The sequence below is a fragment of the Eleginops maclovinus genome, chromosome 6, assembly GCF_036324505.1.
Source record: "Eleginops maclovinus isolate JMC-PN-2008 ecotype Puerto Natales chromosome 6, JC_Emac_rtc_rv5, whole genome shotgun sequence".
NCBI classification, from domain to species: Eukaryota; Metazoa; Chordata; class Actinopteri; order Perciformes; family Eleginopidae; genus Eleginops; species Eleginops maclovinus.
The window spans coordinates 15,647,590-15,664,700 of NC_086354.1; the positions used below are offsets into that span (position 1 = coordinate 15,647,590).

Consider the following 17,111-nt stretch of genomic DNA (forward strand, 5'->3'; position numbering starts at 1 on the left):
AACAATATTTACTCTGCAACAGTAAGCTACTGCACAAGGTTAAATGTGCATATACTTTGATGCTGAACCTATGGCATAATCGATAAGTTGATCAACAGAATATAAAGCACTAAGGACTACAATAATTGATTTACCACCTAAATCATTTACCAAGCCCAAGTTACATTTCATTGCAAGTTAACAACACAATAGCAGTGTTAAGATGTGATCTACAGCATTTGGACATTGTGAGGGCCAATTGCATTTTTAAAGCCATCACTGTTTTTCAAGAACAATACAGCATATGTGAATGTATTAGAAATACTGTATATGCAATAAAATAGACCTGAATGGAAATAAAAAGTGAAATGACCAAAATAGTAGCAAGCTGATTTACTGTTAACAAATCCTTTCATCTCCAACCCCATAATGCAAAACAAGGTGCTATTTTCTTTGGATTGGATTCAACCCAAATTGTGAATCTACTCCTTCTATAACACAGCCTTGAGCTTCTTGTAGCCCTTGGAGAAACCTTGTACACATCAGCCATTTTACAAAAGCCTATGATTTGATACACTCTGTGCAGAAAGGCTCTTTTTGTTCTCAGTGGATTATCATCATTCACAATATCAGACTAAAGGTCCTGACATGCACAGTATGAGAAGTGATCAGAGAATGTGTCGTACATGTTTGATATGTATGCATTTGCATTTTTTATGCTTGTTCGTGTGCTGATTCAGATGACAGAGGGATTTACAGCTTTTCCCGCACGTTTCAGAGATGCAGGGTTTCACAGTTGCAGTATGTACTATCTCATGATCAATTAGTCGGCTAGGCTTAGTCAAGCACTTCTTATAGACAGAGCACTCATGCAAACGTTGTTTTGATTTATGTCGTACCAGTTCGATCAACCTCACAAAAGTTATCTTGCTGAAAACACAGGAGTATGAACCTCTAACATTATGTGTGTTGGAATAATTTATTTTCATGAGGTGCGTTTCTGAATAGTTCTCCTCAAACAGGGTGCACTTTGGTCTGGGAGCCATCTGCATTATCTGTGGTGGTTCAGATGTTTGGAGTTTCACTTTCCTTCATTTCAGAAGTTCCCTTAACACCGGTTTTGTCAAGTGATCAGTAATGACAAGCCTTGATAACCAAATGTTTTCTTTTTATTCGCTTTTTCATTTGATGAGGACTTTTGGTACATTTGCTCTGGTGCTTTTCAAAGTCCTTGTAGTAAATAAAACCCTGGCCACGTTTCCAACATGTCACAGATGACTAAGCCTGCGAGTTGGCAGATGCACCTGGGATTTTTGCGAACTGAGTTATACTACTTGAAAGAAGTGTATTCTCCTGATTATTTTTATTTGCAATGTTCGAGGAATTGAGCTGTGAAAGCTGGTTGGAAAATCTGCATTTATTTTCCTGGTGCGCTTTATACTCCTCATAGCTCTCAAAGTATTTCCCAAAATAAGAACAATAATAAGGTCTCTGTTCAGTGTGGCATCTCAAGTGCCTAGTCAACACAGCAGAACATGTAAATATTTTCCCACATATGGAGCATTGTTTGACACGACTGCTACTTTTACACATTGCTTTTGTGGTGTGTCGGAAAATATTGATTCTTGGGGAACAACATTTGAAGGCCTAGTTACAGTTTCACTAGGAAAAGACTCTTTGGTCTTATCAAGTAGCTTTGTTTTGGAGTGATGAGCAAAGCTTACGGAACATTGTGTATTTGTTTCTGCTTGTTGTTTGCCATCATGCTCACAAGTCCTCTGATGTTTGTGACAATTCTTTGGCTAAGAATAAACCTTGCCAGAAAGATAATAAACAAAACTAGAGTCGGCATTAACTTGCTCATAGTTTGTAAGACTATTCCGATTTGATGGGTTTTTTGTTGTGGCACTTGCCAATGGTGAAAGCTTATCCCACTTCTGGAATCAGTATTGTCTGGATGGGATGTAAATGTATCTTCTCAAAAAAGCAGCTTTGGCATGCAGAAGCACTGTGTCTGTACAGCGACCACTATGGTTAGTCTTATGCTTCTTTAGTTTTGTAGCGGAACCAAAATGTGATCCACAAACAAGATATTTGAAGATTTTTGAGAATGTACTAAAGCCTTTTTTCAGATGCTGGAACAATCTTTTTTCCATGTTGTCATCCTCATTCGATTCAATTTCATCAAAAGGTTGAAGTATACCTTCAATGGTGGCTCGTTCGTCTTCAGTCGGATCATTGACATTCTGCTAATCGTTTCTTTGGATATCCCTCTTTAAATCAGAGCACATATTCTTCTTTAAATCAAAGCCTATCTCTTTAAAGTGTTTACTTTTATCCTTCTTGGACTCACCTCCAAGTGAATCACCTTCGTCATTGTCTACATTTGGTAGGTGATAGGATAGGCTGGAAAGTATGCAATCATCCCCAGAAGCAGACAAGGCTTGAGAAAAAGAAAAAGAAAACACAAATTATTTTCAGAAACATTAACAGAAGAAAGACAATTACAAATAAGTACTACCTTGTGAAACACGTGTGGCCATTATGTTTTTGAGGCTGAATAAGTGTATTCAGCGGCTTAGGTTGATTCATGAAGTCCACACACTCTATCAATATAGAAGGAGAGAGACTGAGCCAATGGGAAGTCTTGAAATTAAGCAGAACAGTTCAAATCAATTTCAGATATTCCATTCCATTTCCATCTCTGCTTTACAGTTATGCTTACACACAGCTTAGTTCCGTATTATTGTAACAACCTTTTTGAACTTGCCTCAAATAATTAAATGCTTTAAAAATGTCCTTCAGCATTTCCCAGAGGAGTGGAAATTGTAATTTTTCCTCACATATATACATTGATGCAAATTAAAAGTTGATAAAAGGCAGGAAATAATATTCATGCAGGTTGCAAATCGTATTTTCACAAGTGTGCTACTGCAGTGAAGAATGATCTTCTTACAAGAGTAGAGCATATCAGCTTAAATGTACATGCTCTGTACAGAACAAGTAAGACGAATAACTATATAAACATTTGTGTGGCACTGTAGTCACTCTACTTAGTGAGTGTTTTGGCTGTTGTTTTGCTTTATTTGTCCAAGAATAACGGCTTGTCAGGTACCCACTTGTTCAAGATTTGGAACAGGCAGCAGCTTCTGCATATTGAAGAGGAATTTAGAGCTGTAGAGCTGAGTCATATTTAGGGCCAAACACTGTAGTGAAGCTTTTCTGAAGAATAAAGAGAAAACAATTCATTTAATTTCATTATTCTAAATACTTCCAAATCCTTTTTTATACGACTACTGATTTTGATTTTACATTAAGGCAATCAATCAAAAACATTTAACCAACCTAAATGTACATCATTTAATTTAAAACACAATCTTTGCGATATAGCAGCAACCAACTCACCTGATACAAAATTTCCCTCTGGCATTGATCCTCCACTAGAGTGTGAACAATCTTCAGAAGGTTTGCCACTGACGCTTTTACCTCAGAGCTGGAAGTCCTAAAAAGCAAATAAAAAAGCAAATGGTAAGTAAATGCTAAGTAAATGCTAATGCCACAAAGACTGATGGAGATTTAACGAGAGCAGACACCTCTTTATCCTGGTTTGTGATGTAGGTGTTCATTCTGCTCCGATGAGGCTCTATGGCCTGTGGGCTTGCAAAATCATTGTTGCAGCAAAACTCTAGCACCATCTGTTGGCATATAGACAAAACAATTCAGGGAAGGCTTGTTTTTTTCAACTCAGTCACACGTGGAGGTGTGGCCCTGATACATTTAATGTTGAATGGTTCTTGACCGTTGTCAACATTATAGTATAACATTATAGCTTGTGGACCTTGATACGTTTAAGTAGTTAATTCAACAAGTATTTCACAATATTTTATTGATTAGAATGAATTATTTTTTAAGGAAAAATAAATACTTAATTATATTTCTTAAAATTGTTTAAAGTACAGTAAGACTCCTCTATAGCACATTGGTAGTTGACTGTATGAACTGGTGGGTAGCTGTGTCTATAGCAATATATCATAATGTATTAGTTGATTTATATTTTGTATCAATAATGATCTAAATCTGCTTAGTTACTGCAGCTGTCAAATCAAAACGAGTGGAGTTGTGAAGTATTAAACTTGCAACACTTCAGATATGTAGGTACTTTTCACCATGGTTTATCCTCACCTTTGCACGTAATTGGCCTCTCAAGTGTATGAGAGCAGTTCAGGGACCATTTCCAACACTGTGGTAAAGAACTCCTCCAGCCAACCGTAGTACATCACAGCTCCCTGCTCCACTATCTCCCACAGAGCTGCAGACACAAGCTGCAGAGGGGGGACGAGAAGATAGAGAGAGGAGAGGAAAAGGAAACCTGAGGAAATGAATGTTAAATCTGTATGTTAACAGTTTAAAGACAACTGCGATTACTACTAGAGTGATAATCAACCACATAGTCTTGCAGTACAAAAATGCAACAATGTGTCTGTAAACATTAGCCGTTTAGTTACCCTAAAAACACACGTTCTATTTATTTCTATATTTCGGACTAAATGTGGGTAACATTTAGAGTATTGACACACTCGGTACTGTCGGTTATTATCTTGCTCATTTTGTCGTTATGGGCTTAATCATTTTAGCTATGAAGATGGCTGTTTGCTAACATAAACATGGAAATCAAGGCGACATCCCAGGTTACACGCATTACGTCATTACGTACAAGCGTAAACAGCAGAGGCACGTTTCCCTTATTATAGTGGCATACTAAATGCTGGTATTCTGGCATTTAGAAAGCTCAAAAGTCGTTGTTGGTGACACACATTAGGTAGTGTGATGATAGAACTCCTAGCAGTGGATTCAGAATTGAATCTGTTGTTGATTAGTTATAGGGTATCATTAAATGATTGTGACCAAATCACCCCACTAGATGGCGCCGTAGTAGCATGGTATTCACATGGCAGGTCTAAATTGTAATGTCATAGCAACATACCGAGTATTTTTCTGTAATTTGCTGTATCTTGAACAACAACTCTTAACATGAATAAATCAATGAATAGATAATAGCTGGATACATTTTATATGGAATATTTTTGTTGGCCTTTAATGGCTCCTTTTTCTACCGTGATGGTGTTGAGATCATGGTTTTACTGGCACTGTTGTTTTGTTCTTTATAAAACCAAATTATAGCACACGCACGTTAGTCTTATTTAGCTCAGGGAATGTTCACACCTACCTTACCTTCTCGCTTAAATGCAAAAAAGCAGAATGTCTCTACACAGTTTTACCTTTTTCAAGATTTTTATGAAACAGTATGACAGATCTTTTGAATGTCCTTGTTATGTTATCCATTAAATAGCAAGTGATCATAAGTATTCCTAAATTAATAAATTAAAATATCTCAACATATCTATGTGAAATCACACAAACATAGGTTTCAATGTGACATTTCAGTGTGACTGTTCCGAATGTCACACAGAATTACAGGTACCATTTGATATGTTACATTTTTGCTCTGACAATCAAAACTCATATTGAGACAGGGCAAGACAGACAGGGGGAATATAAGAAAGGACAAGCAGTCATCTGTTTAGTTTTCTGGAATTGTCGTCGCAAGCATCTTAATCCCTGACAGTCTGTGACAGTACTAAACGAACATTTCTGTTGACAGAATTATATTCACAGTGACTGTTAATGTCAAGAGGCAACGTTGTGGACTTGGACAACTGTAAAAACAAGTGGTTACATTTTTTCTTAGTTTTCTCTGTGTCCGGGTTTTATTTGTTTTATAAATGAAAACATCACGGTTTCCTTCTGAAGTGTTCTAGTCGGTTGACTTTACATAATCATCTCTCATTACTCTGCTGCCTGTCCTGAGAAGATTGAGCTTAAACCTGAAGGTGGAGCCAATCCTGGCAGATTATGGTTGCATAACTATCTTTCACATTTCCCTACGTATATCAACTACGAAAGGTACATGAGGCAAATCCCCACACATTTAACATGTTTCAAATTCTTTGTTAGATTTTGTCAAGCAGTACTGTGCATGTCTATGAGGGAGCATGGGAGATAATAATGCAGAGAGAGAATGACAGATGGGAAGAGACAGAGAGATGCAGGGAGAGCAGGAACAGCAGATTTGTAGTGACAGGCTGCTCAGTCAGAGATAGTACGATTGTTTTGTTATAAACTGTACAAAATTAATGGGAAACTTTAAACAGGATCCAAAATGTGCAATACATTGTATTGCTATTCAGCTAAAATGTAACACATTTAACATTTAATTCTAGAACGTGAAATAGAAACCACACTTTTTTGCTTTTAAAATGGTACATAATAACTAATATTTACTCAGGCTTTATGACAACAACACTCTGAGCAAACATGTCCATCAGATGTTAGTCAGAGAGGATTGGAATATACTTCTTAGCAGATTTGGTGAACACATTGTGTCAGTTTGAGTTTATTATGACAGTTTGTGACCGTGTCAGGTATGCTGTCAACTACAGGAAAGTATACTTACTTAGCTTTTCAAGACCAGCACTGAATCCATTATTACACGCTGCATTTGGTCAGCAGTTTTCCCCCAAACAACACCCAAGTGCTCCAATTATTTGCATCAAATGAATTTTCTTCTAAGGCAGTAAGAGTAAGGGAGGACAAGGGTGAGAGGTTTTCCCAAATTGTAATTGAACTGATCTGACTATAAGTGAATACTTTCTTGTTGACTATTAAGTTTAATTAATGGATTTATGTTCAAGTAAAACTGCTAGTTCAGGTCAAGCATTTTTATCTTTAACAACGTCATATTGGCCTTCATCAGCAATAATTCCTGAGCAAACCCAAGCTCCTCTACAAGAAAAAGTCCAATTTAAACAGAGATTGTTCTAATTTATTAGATTTAAATGTACAAGACCTAACCTCTTAAATCTTACAACATTTATCTCAGATAAATGAAACCAAGTGACATACTGCAGTACTTCTGCCTGACACAGAATGTAAACACACTGCCAAATACAACCATTCTTCCACACAGCTGACAAATGGTCTGTCTTGTTGCTTTAATTATCCAATAGGTTACTTGTAAGAATTATGTAATAGGAAATTGAGGCCAGAGTGGCCCGGGCTCAACAAGGCACATATAAGTCAACATACTTTTGAGGCCAGTGCCAGCTTTAAACCTTAAGTACATCTAAAGATAATTCAGGGTCTAAATGCAGAATAATGTGCAATGGTAGAGGTAAACACAGAGAGAAAGGTTATCACTTTCCTGGTTTACGAGACTAGCAGTGCAGTGAGACAGCCATATAACTATTTAAAGCCCCTTAGTCTTTCATTTTACCTCATTCAAACACACACGCCGGCACAATTGGCTACATTATTATCTACCTGATGCGTGACTTTCACTCCTTTACTTGTTAATATCTTAATCTTTGTTGGACATGCTTTCCAGACACAAATGTGTCTTTCTTGCTTACTAAACTTTACCAAACATGAATGCATGAGAGTGTAATTTTGCACTGAAAAGAGGCAACTGAGGGCAGCTGCTGCATTGCATGGTGGTGGGAGTAAATCAAGTGCCTCTGTCCCTCATTTCAGAGAAGGCTTTGATGTCGCTGGAATAAGCTGCAGCTCATTGAAGGAACATCAAAGATACTCTCGCCCCAGCCCACTAACATTTAATGCTCCTCTGTAGAAAACGTGACTGGAAATGCCATTGGGTCCGTTATCTTTCCCATGATTGTCACCTCATTAACTGGCCAATAATGTCATCAATTACCCACAAAATGTGCGCAGTAACTTCAGGGATCAAGTACATTGTTGTTTGGAATTTGTGATGTATAGAAGGAATATTTGATGCTGGCTTCTGAGCTCTTTCATTTGAAGTATTGAGCTTTATGATCACTGATTAGTGTACATTTGCTGTGTTTCTTTTCTTTGATTTTAATTATCAGAGCTCTTGTTTGTTATCATGCCCAAATTATGTAGGTGTTTTATTTTTGCACTCACTTCTGTTGGCCCTTTCATTTAAAGCTGAGTTCTTTAAACCTCACTCAATGTTTTGTTTTTTCCAATCAATACAGTGACATTGAGAGGAGTAGATTAGGGTAAGGGGTGTCCTTTGTGAATGATGTTGGGTTAATTAATGTATGTGTTTTGGACAACTTCATAGACAGAACATTATCTATCATGTTTTGCGATTCAAAATCCACATTAAAGCTTTTAGATACCAAAGGTCTTCATTTATTTTTTGATCTAGTCTCTTTCAGTGTTTACTTATTATAGTCCCTAAGTATTAAGTATTACTTTTATATTTGATATAGTCTCAGTGTTTCAGATTAGCTAACATTATTTTTTACTCATTATCTGAGTCTATTTTTTGGTAATTTCTTACCAAAGTGGATTTAGTTGTATGTATTGGTGTTTTTGAATACAGAAAGGCTCCAGCATGTAGTTTATCTTGCTCAAAGAGAAAGAAAAGTTGTTTGAATCCGTTCATCAGACGAGTAACTTTTACCTCTGTCCACTCTAGCCTATAAAAGGAACACATGGTGCAGCCAATCACAGGCTCGCACTGCTCAGCTCCTCTAATCGTGGATTAGCTACCACCGACTGCAGTGTGCAGCTCTGGGAGGGAGAGGTAGTCGCTGCCATTCACTACTCAGCCTCTTTTTTTTTATTATTATTAGCTCACTTGGATCTGGCAGTAGGGTTTTTTCTCTCGGCAGCAGCAGCTACTTTTGCATTGCTCAAGTAGGCCAGCTGCAAATTATTGTGATCTCAGGTAAAGGTGTGGGGATACAGCAGAGAGAAGCGACTGACTTGGTCTCGATGGAACCTGCTTCTTTACAGTAGGTCAGGTAGGACTCAATTAATGGCCCTTTAATTTAAATCCACACCGTCGTAAACAAAGCGCACTGGTCCGTTTTCGCCATGTTCAGGACGGTCAATTACCCGACGGTGGATCCTGCGCCTACCATCATGCACGGCACTTGGTTTACCACGGGGTGCCGAGAAACGCCCGTAGCGGTGGAGAAACCCAAGAAAAAAGCGTTTAGCCTGGTCAAAATAATGTCTCTCAGCAACAAGAAAGGGCACGGCCAGCATCTGCACCACAACAACAACATGCCCTTTACGATCCACTGTCACATCGGGAAAGAAATAAAGCACATTTGCAGCAATTGCAGCCGCGGGAACGACACACAGGACGGTGAGTAGCTCTGGAGCCTTGTGTGGTTTCGCCCATAGTAGCCCTGCGGTACTACCATCCAGCATGTAGCCTATTCTCCCTCAGTATCTTGCAATGTTCATGCCTCTGGGCTCCATCGTTCAATGTGCTTTGTGCCTCCTTTTTATAATATTCTCTACAGTAAGTGCATATGCTACATGTTTACTGTGAGTCACTGTTTCTGTTGTGGAAGCTGCCTTTAACTGGATCAGAACTGAGTTATGCTCCGACTTCAATTGCTACTTCTTGATTTGCATGATAACATTGGTCTGTATTTTGTGGTGACCTTAAGTGAGAATACAAGTATGCTTTCCAATGTAGCCTTTTTAGCCTATAGATGCAATTAAAATGTCATGAAACTGTGCAAGCTGTTTACGCAAAGCCAGTGTCATTACATCATCAATCATCCATCTTGCTATGCAAACAAGTGTTTTTAAATTAAAAGCAGCCACATCAGTGTGTTGTGTAGTGGAGAATCTAGGTGTACTACATGGTGAATGTTGGGGATGTGTTCCTCTAGTCACTGTTGTCATGAAATCATCACCTGCCTTAAAAAAAAAAACAGCAGCACATGTAAATCACCCTTGATAATTGGAGGAGGAGATTGTTATTTCCTATGCAAATTGAGCTTTGCTCTTCTCTGCCAGGATTTTGTCAAGGTTTTGACTAATTACTTCTCCAGGCACTTCAATTGTACAAAGTTTATTCTGTTTTCTGCTTGGAAATGGTTTAGCAAATTAAACACAGCACAAATACAAACAAACAGACACACAGCTGTGTGGGTACAGAAAAATACAGATAGTTCATCTTTACAGAAATTAGAATGCACCGAAAATGTAAAGCTAGCTTCTTTTTCCAATATAATATATATTTCAGCATTGTGTAGAGGACAATAAAGCAGTGTTTGATGTTGTGAACTGATGTTTGGATAGTAAAGATATCTGTTATTGAAGTGAACAAAAGTGTGTCATCATTGTGTCTGTCACACAGTACATAAAGATGGTTGTTACTTTGCTGTTGGATGTTTGTCTCCTTCTATTTTCTTCTTGTCTTTATCTAGCTTTTGGACCTCTAATGAAGTCATTTGAATCTCTACTGGATTTAATTAGCATCGACTGTAGATCTATTTATAGAGTCCTGTGGTGGCAGGATTGCTAAGATGGTTGCCTCTGAGGCGCCGGAGCATTTAATTGATGTTTCGTGGGACTGCATTACCGTCACATTATTTACCCTGCTGTCCCATTTAGGAGGTGACTCGCCTGCAAAATGACATGACCATGTTGGCAAACATTGTGAATGTGATGTAATCATTCAAAAAGAGTCACCAGCACATTCCCTGACATCATGTCACGGGTGATAATCTGAGGCAATGTAGTGCCACTGACAACTGATACAACATGCTCTGCTGGAGGTCATCATAAATCCAGAACTCCGTATTAAAACAAAAAGAAAGAAAAACATGGTCACTAGGCCATTTCTGTTTCTGAATGGTTTTCCCAATATTTTTAAAGGCATTCACTTGTGTCCTTTCTCCTTAGAATCAAACCTGTCCAATTTATGTGATTGGTCTGTTTTCATTGTTTTACAACCTATTGTTACCCTCCAATGCCCGAAATGTTGACGTCTGGCTATGCGCGACTATGATATCATTGCAAATGTGGCTGTTTTTATTACAAAATCAAAACAGACATGATGGATATTCCAAAGCAGGTATTAAGTCTCTTCAAGATTCATTTGATACAGTGAGGAATTGAATTGCTGCTTAGAAGACAAAACATTAAATAATATTTAGAAATCTGAAACAATCGTGTGATCCTGTGAGTGCTGTTTATATTTTTAGTGAGAATAATGAAGTAGTAGTTTTAGTGAATACTTTGCTAGTTTTTTTCTTTTTTCAAATTTGGTTGCATTAAGTAGTTTGAAGGCCCAGATGAGGGTGTGTTACTTATTTTATACTTAAAAGACTACTTAAATGTGTGTGTTGTATCAGATTTTTAGTTTGAATACCTCCTTCCTTTTTTTGTGTCAAGTGTTTGGTTGGTGTTTTTTTTGTAGTCCTCGATTGCACCATTTAGCAAATATAAGATGTATTCACTTTCTCATTTAGTAATATGTGTTAAAAATAAAATCCCTAACATTCCTGGCATACGGTATCCAATGGTATGTTGAAATCTGACGGGCTGGGCCTCGTGAAAATTTGATTAGGAGTAGAAAGATTTCCACTTAATGAGGTGCTTATCAGGCTGTTAGTGTGTCTTGGCAAGCTAATGCCAGCCATTCAATGTGAACTGTTTTGACTGGGAGTGTATCCTGCATAATACTATCTGGTGTGCAGGTTTGTTTATACTCTCAACCTCATCCAGTTACCAAGAATTCAGCAGGCTACTTGGCACAGATTTGTACTGCTTGGTTCTTTGTGAGCAGAAGTGTCTGCTGCATTCACTTCTAGCTCTCCTGCATGACTACGAGAATATCACCTCCTCTGCATCCTCACCTAAACTATACCATGTTTTTATTTTTTTTTATTCCTTTACAGCCGAGGAAGTAGAGAGGCTGGCAGCCATGCGTTCTGATTCCGGCACCCACACTCCACCCATCCGCCGTCGGAGCAAGTTTGCTACTCTGGGACGCCTCCTCAAGCCCTGGAAATGGAGGAAGAAGAAGAGTGAGAAGTTCAAGCAGACATCTGCTGGTAGGTTACTTTTTTCCTAAATACTATGATAATATAAGCACAAAAAACACATGTGGTGCCAGGTTCATCATAAACAACCATCTGGTTTCATACCCTGTCTGGTAATGGGAATATTATTCAGTGTTTGTACTTTGGCAAAAAGAAAAGGTTTAAGTCTCCAGGGTTATTGAACAAAGCGGCAGATTGATTCAGCAAAAGTGCAGCAGTGGGGTTTCGTGTTGTGAGTTCTCTTTGGAGTTCCTTTGATCTTACAGGCCAATATCGTCAGGGGCAAGTGAATGACAGGCTCTCTTCAGATGTGGCTGTAGTTATTTTCCTTGGCTGAAACATCATGAATATTACCCTCAGCCAGGGAGACACACAGGCACTTCGTCAGACTGCAGGGTGGAAGCTACTTGCTTGTGAAAAATATGAGCAACTGCAGAGACTTGTATTCAGGCCTACCAGGACAAAAAAGCTTTAATTAAGTCATATTAATTGGCATCTTTCAGGTGTAAATTCCCTGAAATGAGTAAGTCTCACAAGCACTAAGAATGTGTTTGACTTTTTGGTTGATATTACCCTTCAGCAAGGCTTTGACTGTTCGTGTTCCCAAAATGTTTGGCTGTGGTCTGTTTTGGCCCTAACAGGATTTCACCAGCTATATTTTCACTTGAAAACGTGGTGTTTTTTTAAGCAAAACCCAAAAGACTTACAATATGTATTTGTTAAGCTTTAGAGGCATGACTTTCTTGTTTTGCTGTATTTTAGTACTGTCTACTCATGAATTAATCATGTAGATGTTTTGTGTTCATTGGTGCAATCAAGTTTTCTCTGTAATAACAGCATCTCCCCTGTTGCGGGGGAGGACAACAAAGAAGAGCTGAGCAAACCAAAAGGGCTGTTTTCTGCTACAATGGTGTTAATGCACAGTGGAGTTGAGTGATAAAGCTCTCTTCATAACGTTTGTCCTCCACTTGTTTTGTATGCATAATACGGCTGTCTCACGTAATTATTTTGCTACTTTTGTTGTATTCAAGCCTTTTTTAATATCAGCAGTGTATCTCACTGGAGAGACTACAGTAAGTGGAATTTCAGTTTTTCAAAAAAAATGTTTTAAAAGCTTTAGGCAAAGCGCATTGTTGAAAGAAGCCCCAATGCTCAGACAGGTTCTTTAGTCGCTGCGATGCCATTACATCTACACACTGTCACTTCAATTTCAGCAAGAAGTATTGACCTGACTCTTAAAGCCCCAAACAAGAGGAATTTGATCTGCACTCTAGCCGGCAGTGGAAGTATAAAAGTCACAGAAGCGTGAACTAGTGCAGTAAATTCAAATGACAGGAGGTGGTACCAGGATTTTTGAACTGCAGCGGTCAACACATGGTGCAATGCACATAGGAATAAATACTGTCATATAAACAATGGTTCAAATATCTACAGCTGTTTCATGTGAAAGGAGTCAAAAATAGTGATGGACCTGCTTTAATGTCTTATGGTTATATAGTACTTCCAATCCAATTGCGCACCTACAAACAATTAAAGGAAAATTTGTGAAATCAAAGGTTTCATGAGCGTATTTAAACAAACGTATTTAAAAACGATATGCGAGTTGAAGTTTAATGTATTTTCAAAATCTAGGATAATGTGTACTGTAGCACATGATCATGTGCACATGATCAGGTTCCCGTTTTCAAATGTTAAATGCATGCTGTGTTTTCTGCCAAAGTATCAGATTATACTGCCCGGCCAAAAAAAAGGTCACAAGCTTGTGGGGGGCAGTGCTATGATCTGGGGATGCTGCAGTTGGTTTGATCTAGGTTCAGCAACATTATGTGCCATGTTTTCATTTGTCAACAATAGTATTATGATCCTATTCATTTACTTTACATAAGAAAGCTTTGGACACATGATCATGACCTAAACTTACTGTCCCAATACTTTGAACCTTTTTCTACTTATGCAAAACATGGTTTTTGCAAGTTAGCACTCAAAGTGTACTGAATAGTCAATATTATGTCAACTACGTCGCCCTACTGTTGATTGTGTTTCCTGTGTCAGTGGGTAGCAGAGCAGCCACTGGGCATGCAGATGTTGTTGCTGATAATTGGACACGGAGCACAGTAGAGGATTATGTATGTGTTGTGATATTAAGCAGATAAAAGCTAGCTCTGGGAGTCTGTTCTCTTCAGCTCAGGAAGGAAAGAAGGAGGGCCTGACAGTGGGAAGTCTCATCCTGCTGTCTTATAATGCTCCGTACATTCTCACATCTAGCTGGTATCACTGAGATTTCACTCGGCAGAGATTCATTAAAAAACAACATGCATGAGGTAGTGCCATATCATACATTTTATTTCTAATTAAATTAGTAAGCATTTCCTCTTGAACAGGAGTTGTCTCATAGCACAATGTTTGCTGTTGTATTAGCATATTTAAAAAAGGAAATGAAAATATCTGATACTGTATGAAGAGGAAAATGGCACAATGATGTATTTTGGTTGCATTAAGCCACCATCAAGTTCCTGATGTGTTGACCTTAATGCATAAGCTTCTCATTGATAATATACTTCATGAAAGTTTTAATACAGTTTTTGTCAGGCTGAGGCTGAGCGAATTGCTTCGGTAAAAGCCTTCACTTTGAGCTACTGCGCCTCAGGGTTGGTAGGATGTGTTCTGACTATCTGGGTCACTTTGCTGTGGAATATTTTTTTCTCTTAACAACTAAGCGAAGTGTTCTCAGATCAATATGGCTGTACTTGGATATGCCAGTTTCATTTAATATGCTGTCCGCTGAGGCTCCCGGATGAGCTTCTAATCTTCTCCTCTTGGTACAGATTGTTGGACAGCACTTGGGCCGTGGTGGACTGTCCAACATAGAACTTGGTTGATGTTCAAGGTGATTTTGAGGACAGTTTTCTTCTTTTTGGTACTTGCAGTTTGCTGCCCATTTCAATAAGTCTACCTTATCTGTATAAAAAAATGTTATTGCAAGCTCACAGTTGATTCTAGTACCCTGACAATCATAGTCATGATCAGATTGATAACATACAGCGCCGGAAAAAATTAAGAGACCACTTCAGCATTATCAGTTTCTCCGGTTTTACTATTTATAGGTATGTCTTTGAATTACATGATTTTTTGTATTGTATTGTATTGTATTCTTTAAACTACAGACAAGATGTATCTGTGTTGGAATTCAACAGACACTGGAATGGCTGCCGTTTATGTTGAGATTGAGATTTAAGAAAAATGTGGAGTGGTCTGGAGCTGTATAATATTTTGACTATTTGTTGCATGTGGCAGGTTTTTCCACATTGAATTTTTTTTTTTTTTTTGCATTGCTCTCACCGGACCTTCCTGATGAAATGAACATGAAATTCCACTTCTTGCACACTAATAATGGATTCATTAAATATTAAACAACATGTTTTTAGCAAAACCAGACAGTTTTAACTCCAGACTCGATACTTGGCCAACCGAGGTGTCCATTTTAACAATTTCTTCTTTCTTTTGTTTTATGAGCACACGAAAGCTGTCCATCTGAAGACATATCCTTTTGACAAGGCTTTTTGAGTTAATGGCATTATGTAACTGTGCACATCCAATTGCATAGCAGTTATGTCATAAAGCTTCGAGTAATTACTTTTCATTTTGGATAAAACAGCAGTATAATCCCTGAACATATCACAGCACCGCCGGTCAGGCCTCAACCTCTAGCCTCGGGTTTCCCTGCGCTGGCAAAGAGTCTGCTGATGTTTCTAAACAGATTTGTCATCTTGATTGGTTGTCACCCAAAAGATGGTTATTGATTTCTTTGTTCATATAACCCAAAACATAGGTGTTAAAGTTTTTATTGAAGCTGGCTTCATGCCAGATACAGTATATTGTTCTGGAATAAAGTGTAGTTGGAGGATTTGTATTTGCTGATAAATGATGGTATGAACATAGTATTTTATGTATAGTATAACATTTGTTTTTAATGGTGCACATCCTATCTCACTAGTACTGTTGGCACAGTTGTTTTTAATACAACTGTGAGAGGAACATTCTCTGCCAGGTGCAGAGAGCCTATTTATAAACCTTCAGAGTACTACAAAGTTTACTTTTGTCATTAGCCAGGTATGTCTCAACAGGCAAACATTATTAATAGAAGCCTCTCCACTTTATGAACTGTTGTACATTTTAATTAAGTTTGAGAATGCACAGTTGCAAAGAACTGAAATGTGTGTTGCCTCTGGTGCTTTGTGGAAAACAATCTAGTGATAAAGTTAGGAATATTCCTCCATTTTGATCTGTCACCTTTTCACGAGTATGTATTGTAAGAAATGTTCGTTATATTGATTATTTCTAACAGTATAATCACTTCAACCTGACCTAATGTTAAATTTGCTTCATCTGGATAGACTGGTCAGCACTAGAATATCAAGTAGAAACTACAAATGGCACAATTTCCTTTAATTTCACACTTTTCAATTACTAAGGCTCTAGTGGAGAGCATTCTTTGTGTTGTGTATTGGTAATATTTTGGTCACGTATTCTGCTTTACAATTCTTGATCTGCTGCTTAACTAATTCCTTGCTTAGAGCTGATCTCAAATGGGCTTCTTTTCAAAAACTTTTGAAGTATTGAGTGATATTGAACATCTGGTATCCTTGAGGAATTCATAATGGAGCATACTGTTTGGCGCTAACTCCCTCTGCTTGGGTATTTTTGAACACTGATGATTCTAATTCCGGCCCTGCAGTTCTGCCTGTCTGACATTTGTTTGATTCTGATTTGTGTTTGTCAATTTTGGACTCTAAGCATTTGTTTTAATCCACTGTGTTTTGACAGAGTGCAAGGCAAAGAGAGGTCAAGCTGTCAGTCTTTTCATGAATCCACAGTGAGGATGTATTAGCATGCAACACACTGCCCTCTGATCGAGCTTGGTCAAGACTTCTGTGTCATGTAAAGCCCGCATGGCACAATCTATGATCTTCCTTTTTAAGCTGGAGCCACAGAAGCCTGCAGGGAGATTCCTGCGCAGTGTGCTCGAGTGTTGTTGCTGATCCCAGCTTCACATCCTTAATTAGTTTTTATGCAGGGGTAGAATCTGAATTAGCTAACATAATTTTTAACCACTTTCGTTCCACCTACTGATAAAAGATCTTAAGTGCCTCAACTTTTGAAGCCTAAAAATAGAAGCTGTAGCTATTCGACATGTTATCTCGTGCATAATGAATTACAATGCGAAGTGTTGTA

The 17,111-nt window shown here is 38.1% G+C and overlaps 1 protein-coding gene and 1 long non-coding RNA gene across 5 annotated transcripts in view; one reads left to right on the forward strand and one right to left on the reverse strand.

Moving 5' to 3' along the window:
* LOC134865408 (phosphatase and actin regulator 1-like) overlaps positions 1 to 17,111 on the forward strand; it is a 38,885-nt gene that overhangs the window by 7,426 nt on the left and 14,348 nt on the right. Inside the window, exons 1-2 of one of the 2 annotated variants that reach the window (XM_063884898.1) lie at positions 8,607 to 9,181; positions 11,736 to 11,891. In XM_063884898.1, the coding sequence (XP_063740968.1) occupies positions 8,905 to 9,181; positions 11,736 to 11,891 (433 nt within the window). In that variant the 5' untranslated portion in view covers positions 8,607 to 8,904. Of the gene's footprint in view, positions 1 to 8,606; positions 9,182 to 11,735; positions 11,892 to 17,111 lie in introns of those variants that run through there. The other variant, XM_063884899.1, reaches the window with a different exon arrangement.
* Positions 1,162 to 3,665, reverse strand: LOC134866541 (uncharacterized). Of its 3 annotated transcripts, none has more exons than XR_010166053.1 (4): positions 3,573 to 3,665; positions 3,385 to 3,481; positions 3,099 to 3,201; positions 1,162 to 2,422 (listed from the first exon to the last, which is right to left on the reverse strand). It is a non-coding gene; the product is annotated as an uncharacterized LOC134866541 (long non-coding RNA). The 3 variants fall into 3 exon arrangements; XR_010166055.1 differs by lacking the exon at positions 3,573 to 3,665 and adding an exon at positions 2,501 to 2,625 and having other exon boundaries at positions 3,385 to 3,538; XR_010166052.1 differs by lacking the exon at positions 3,573 to 3,665 and having other exon boundaries at positions 3,385 to 3,538.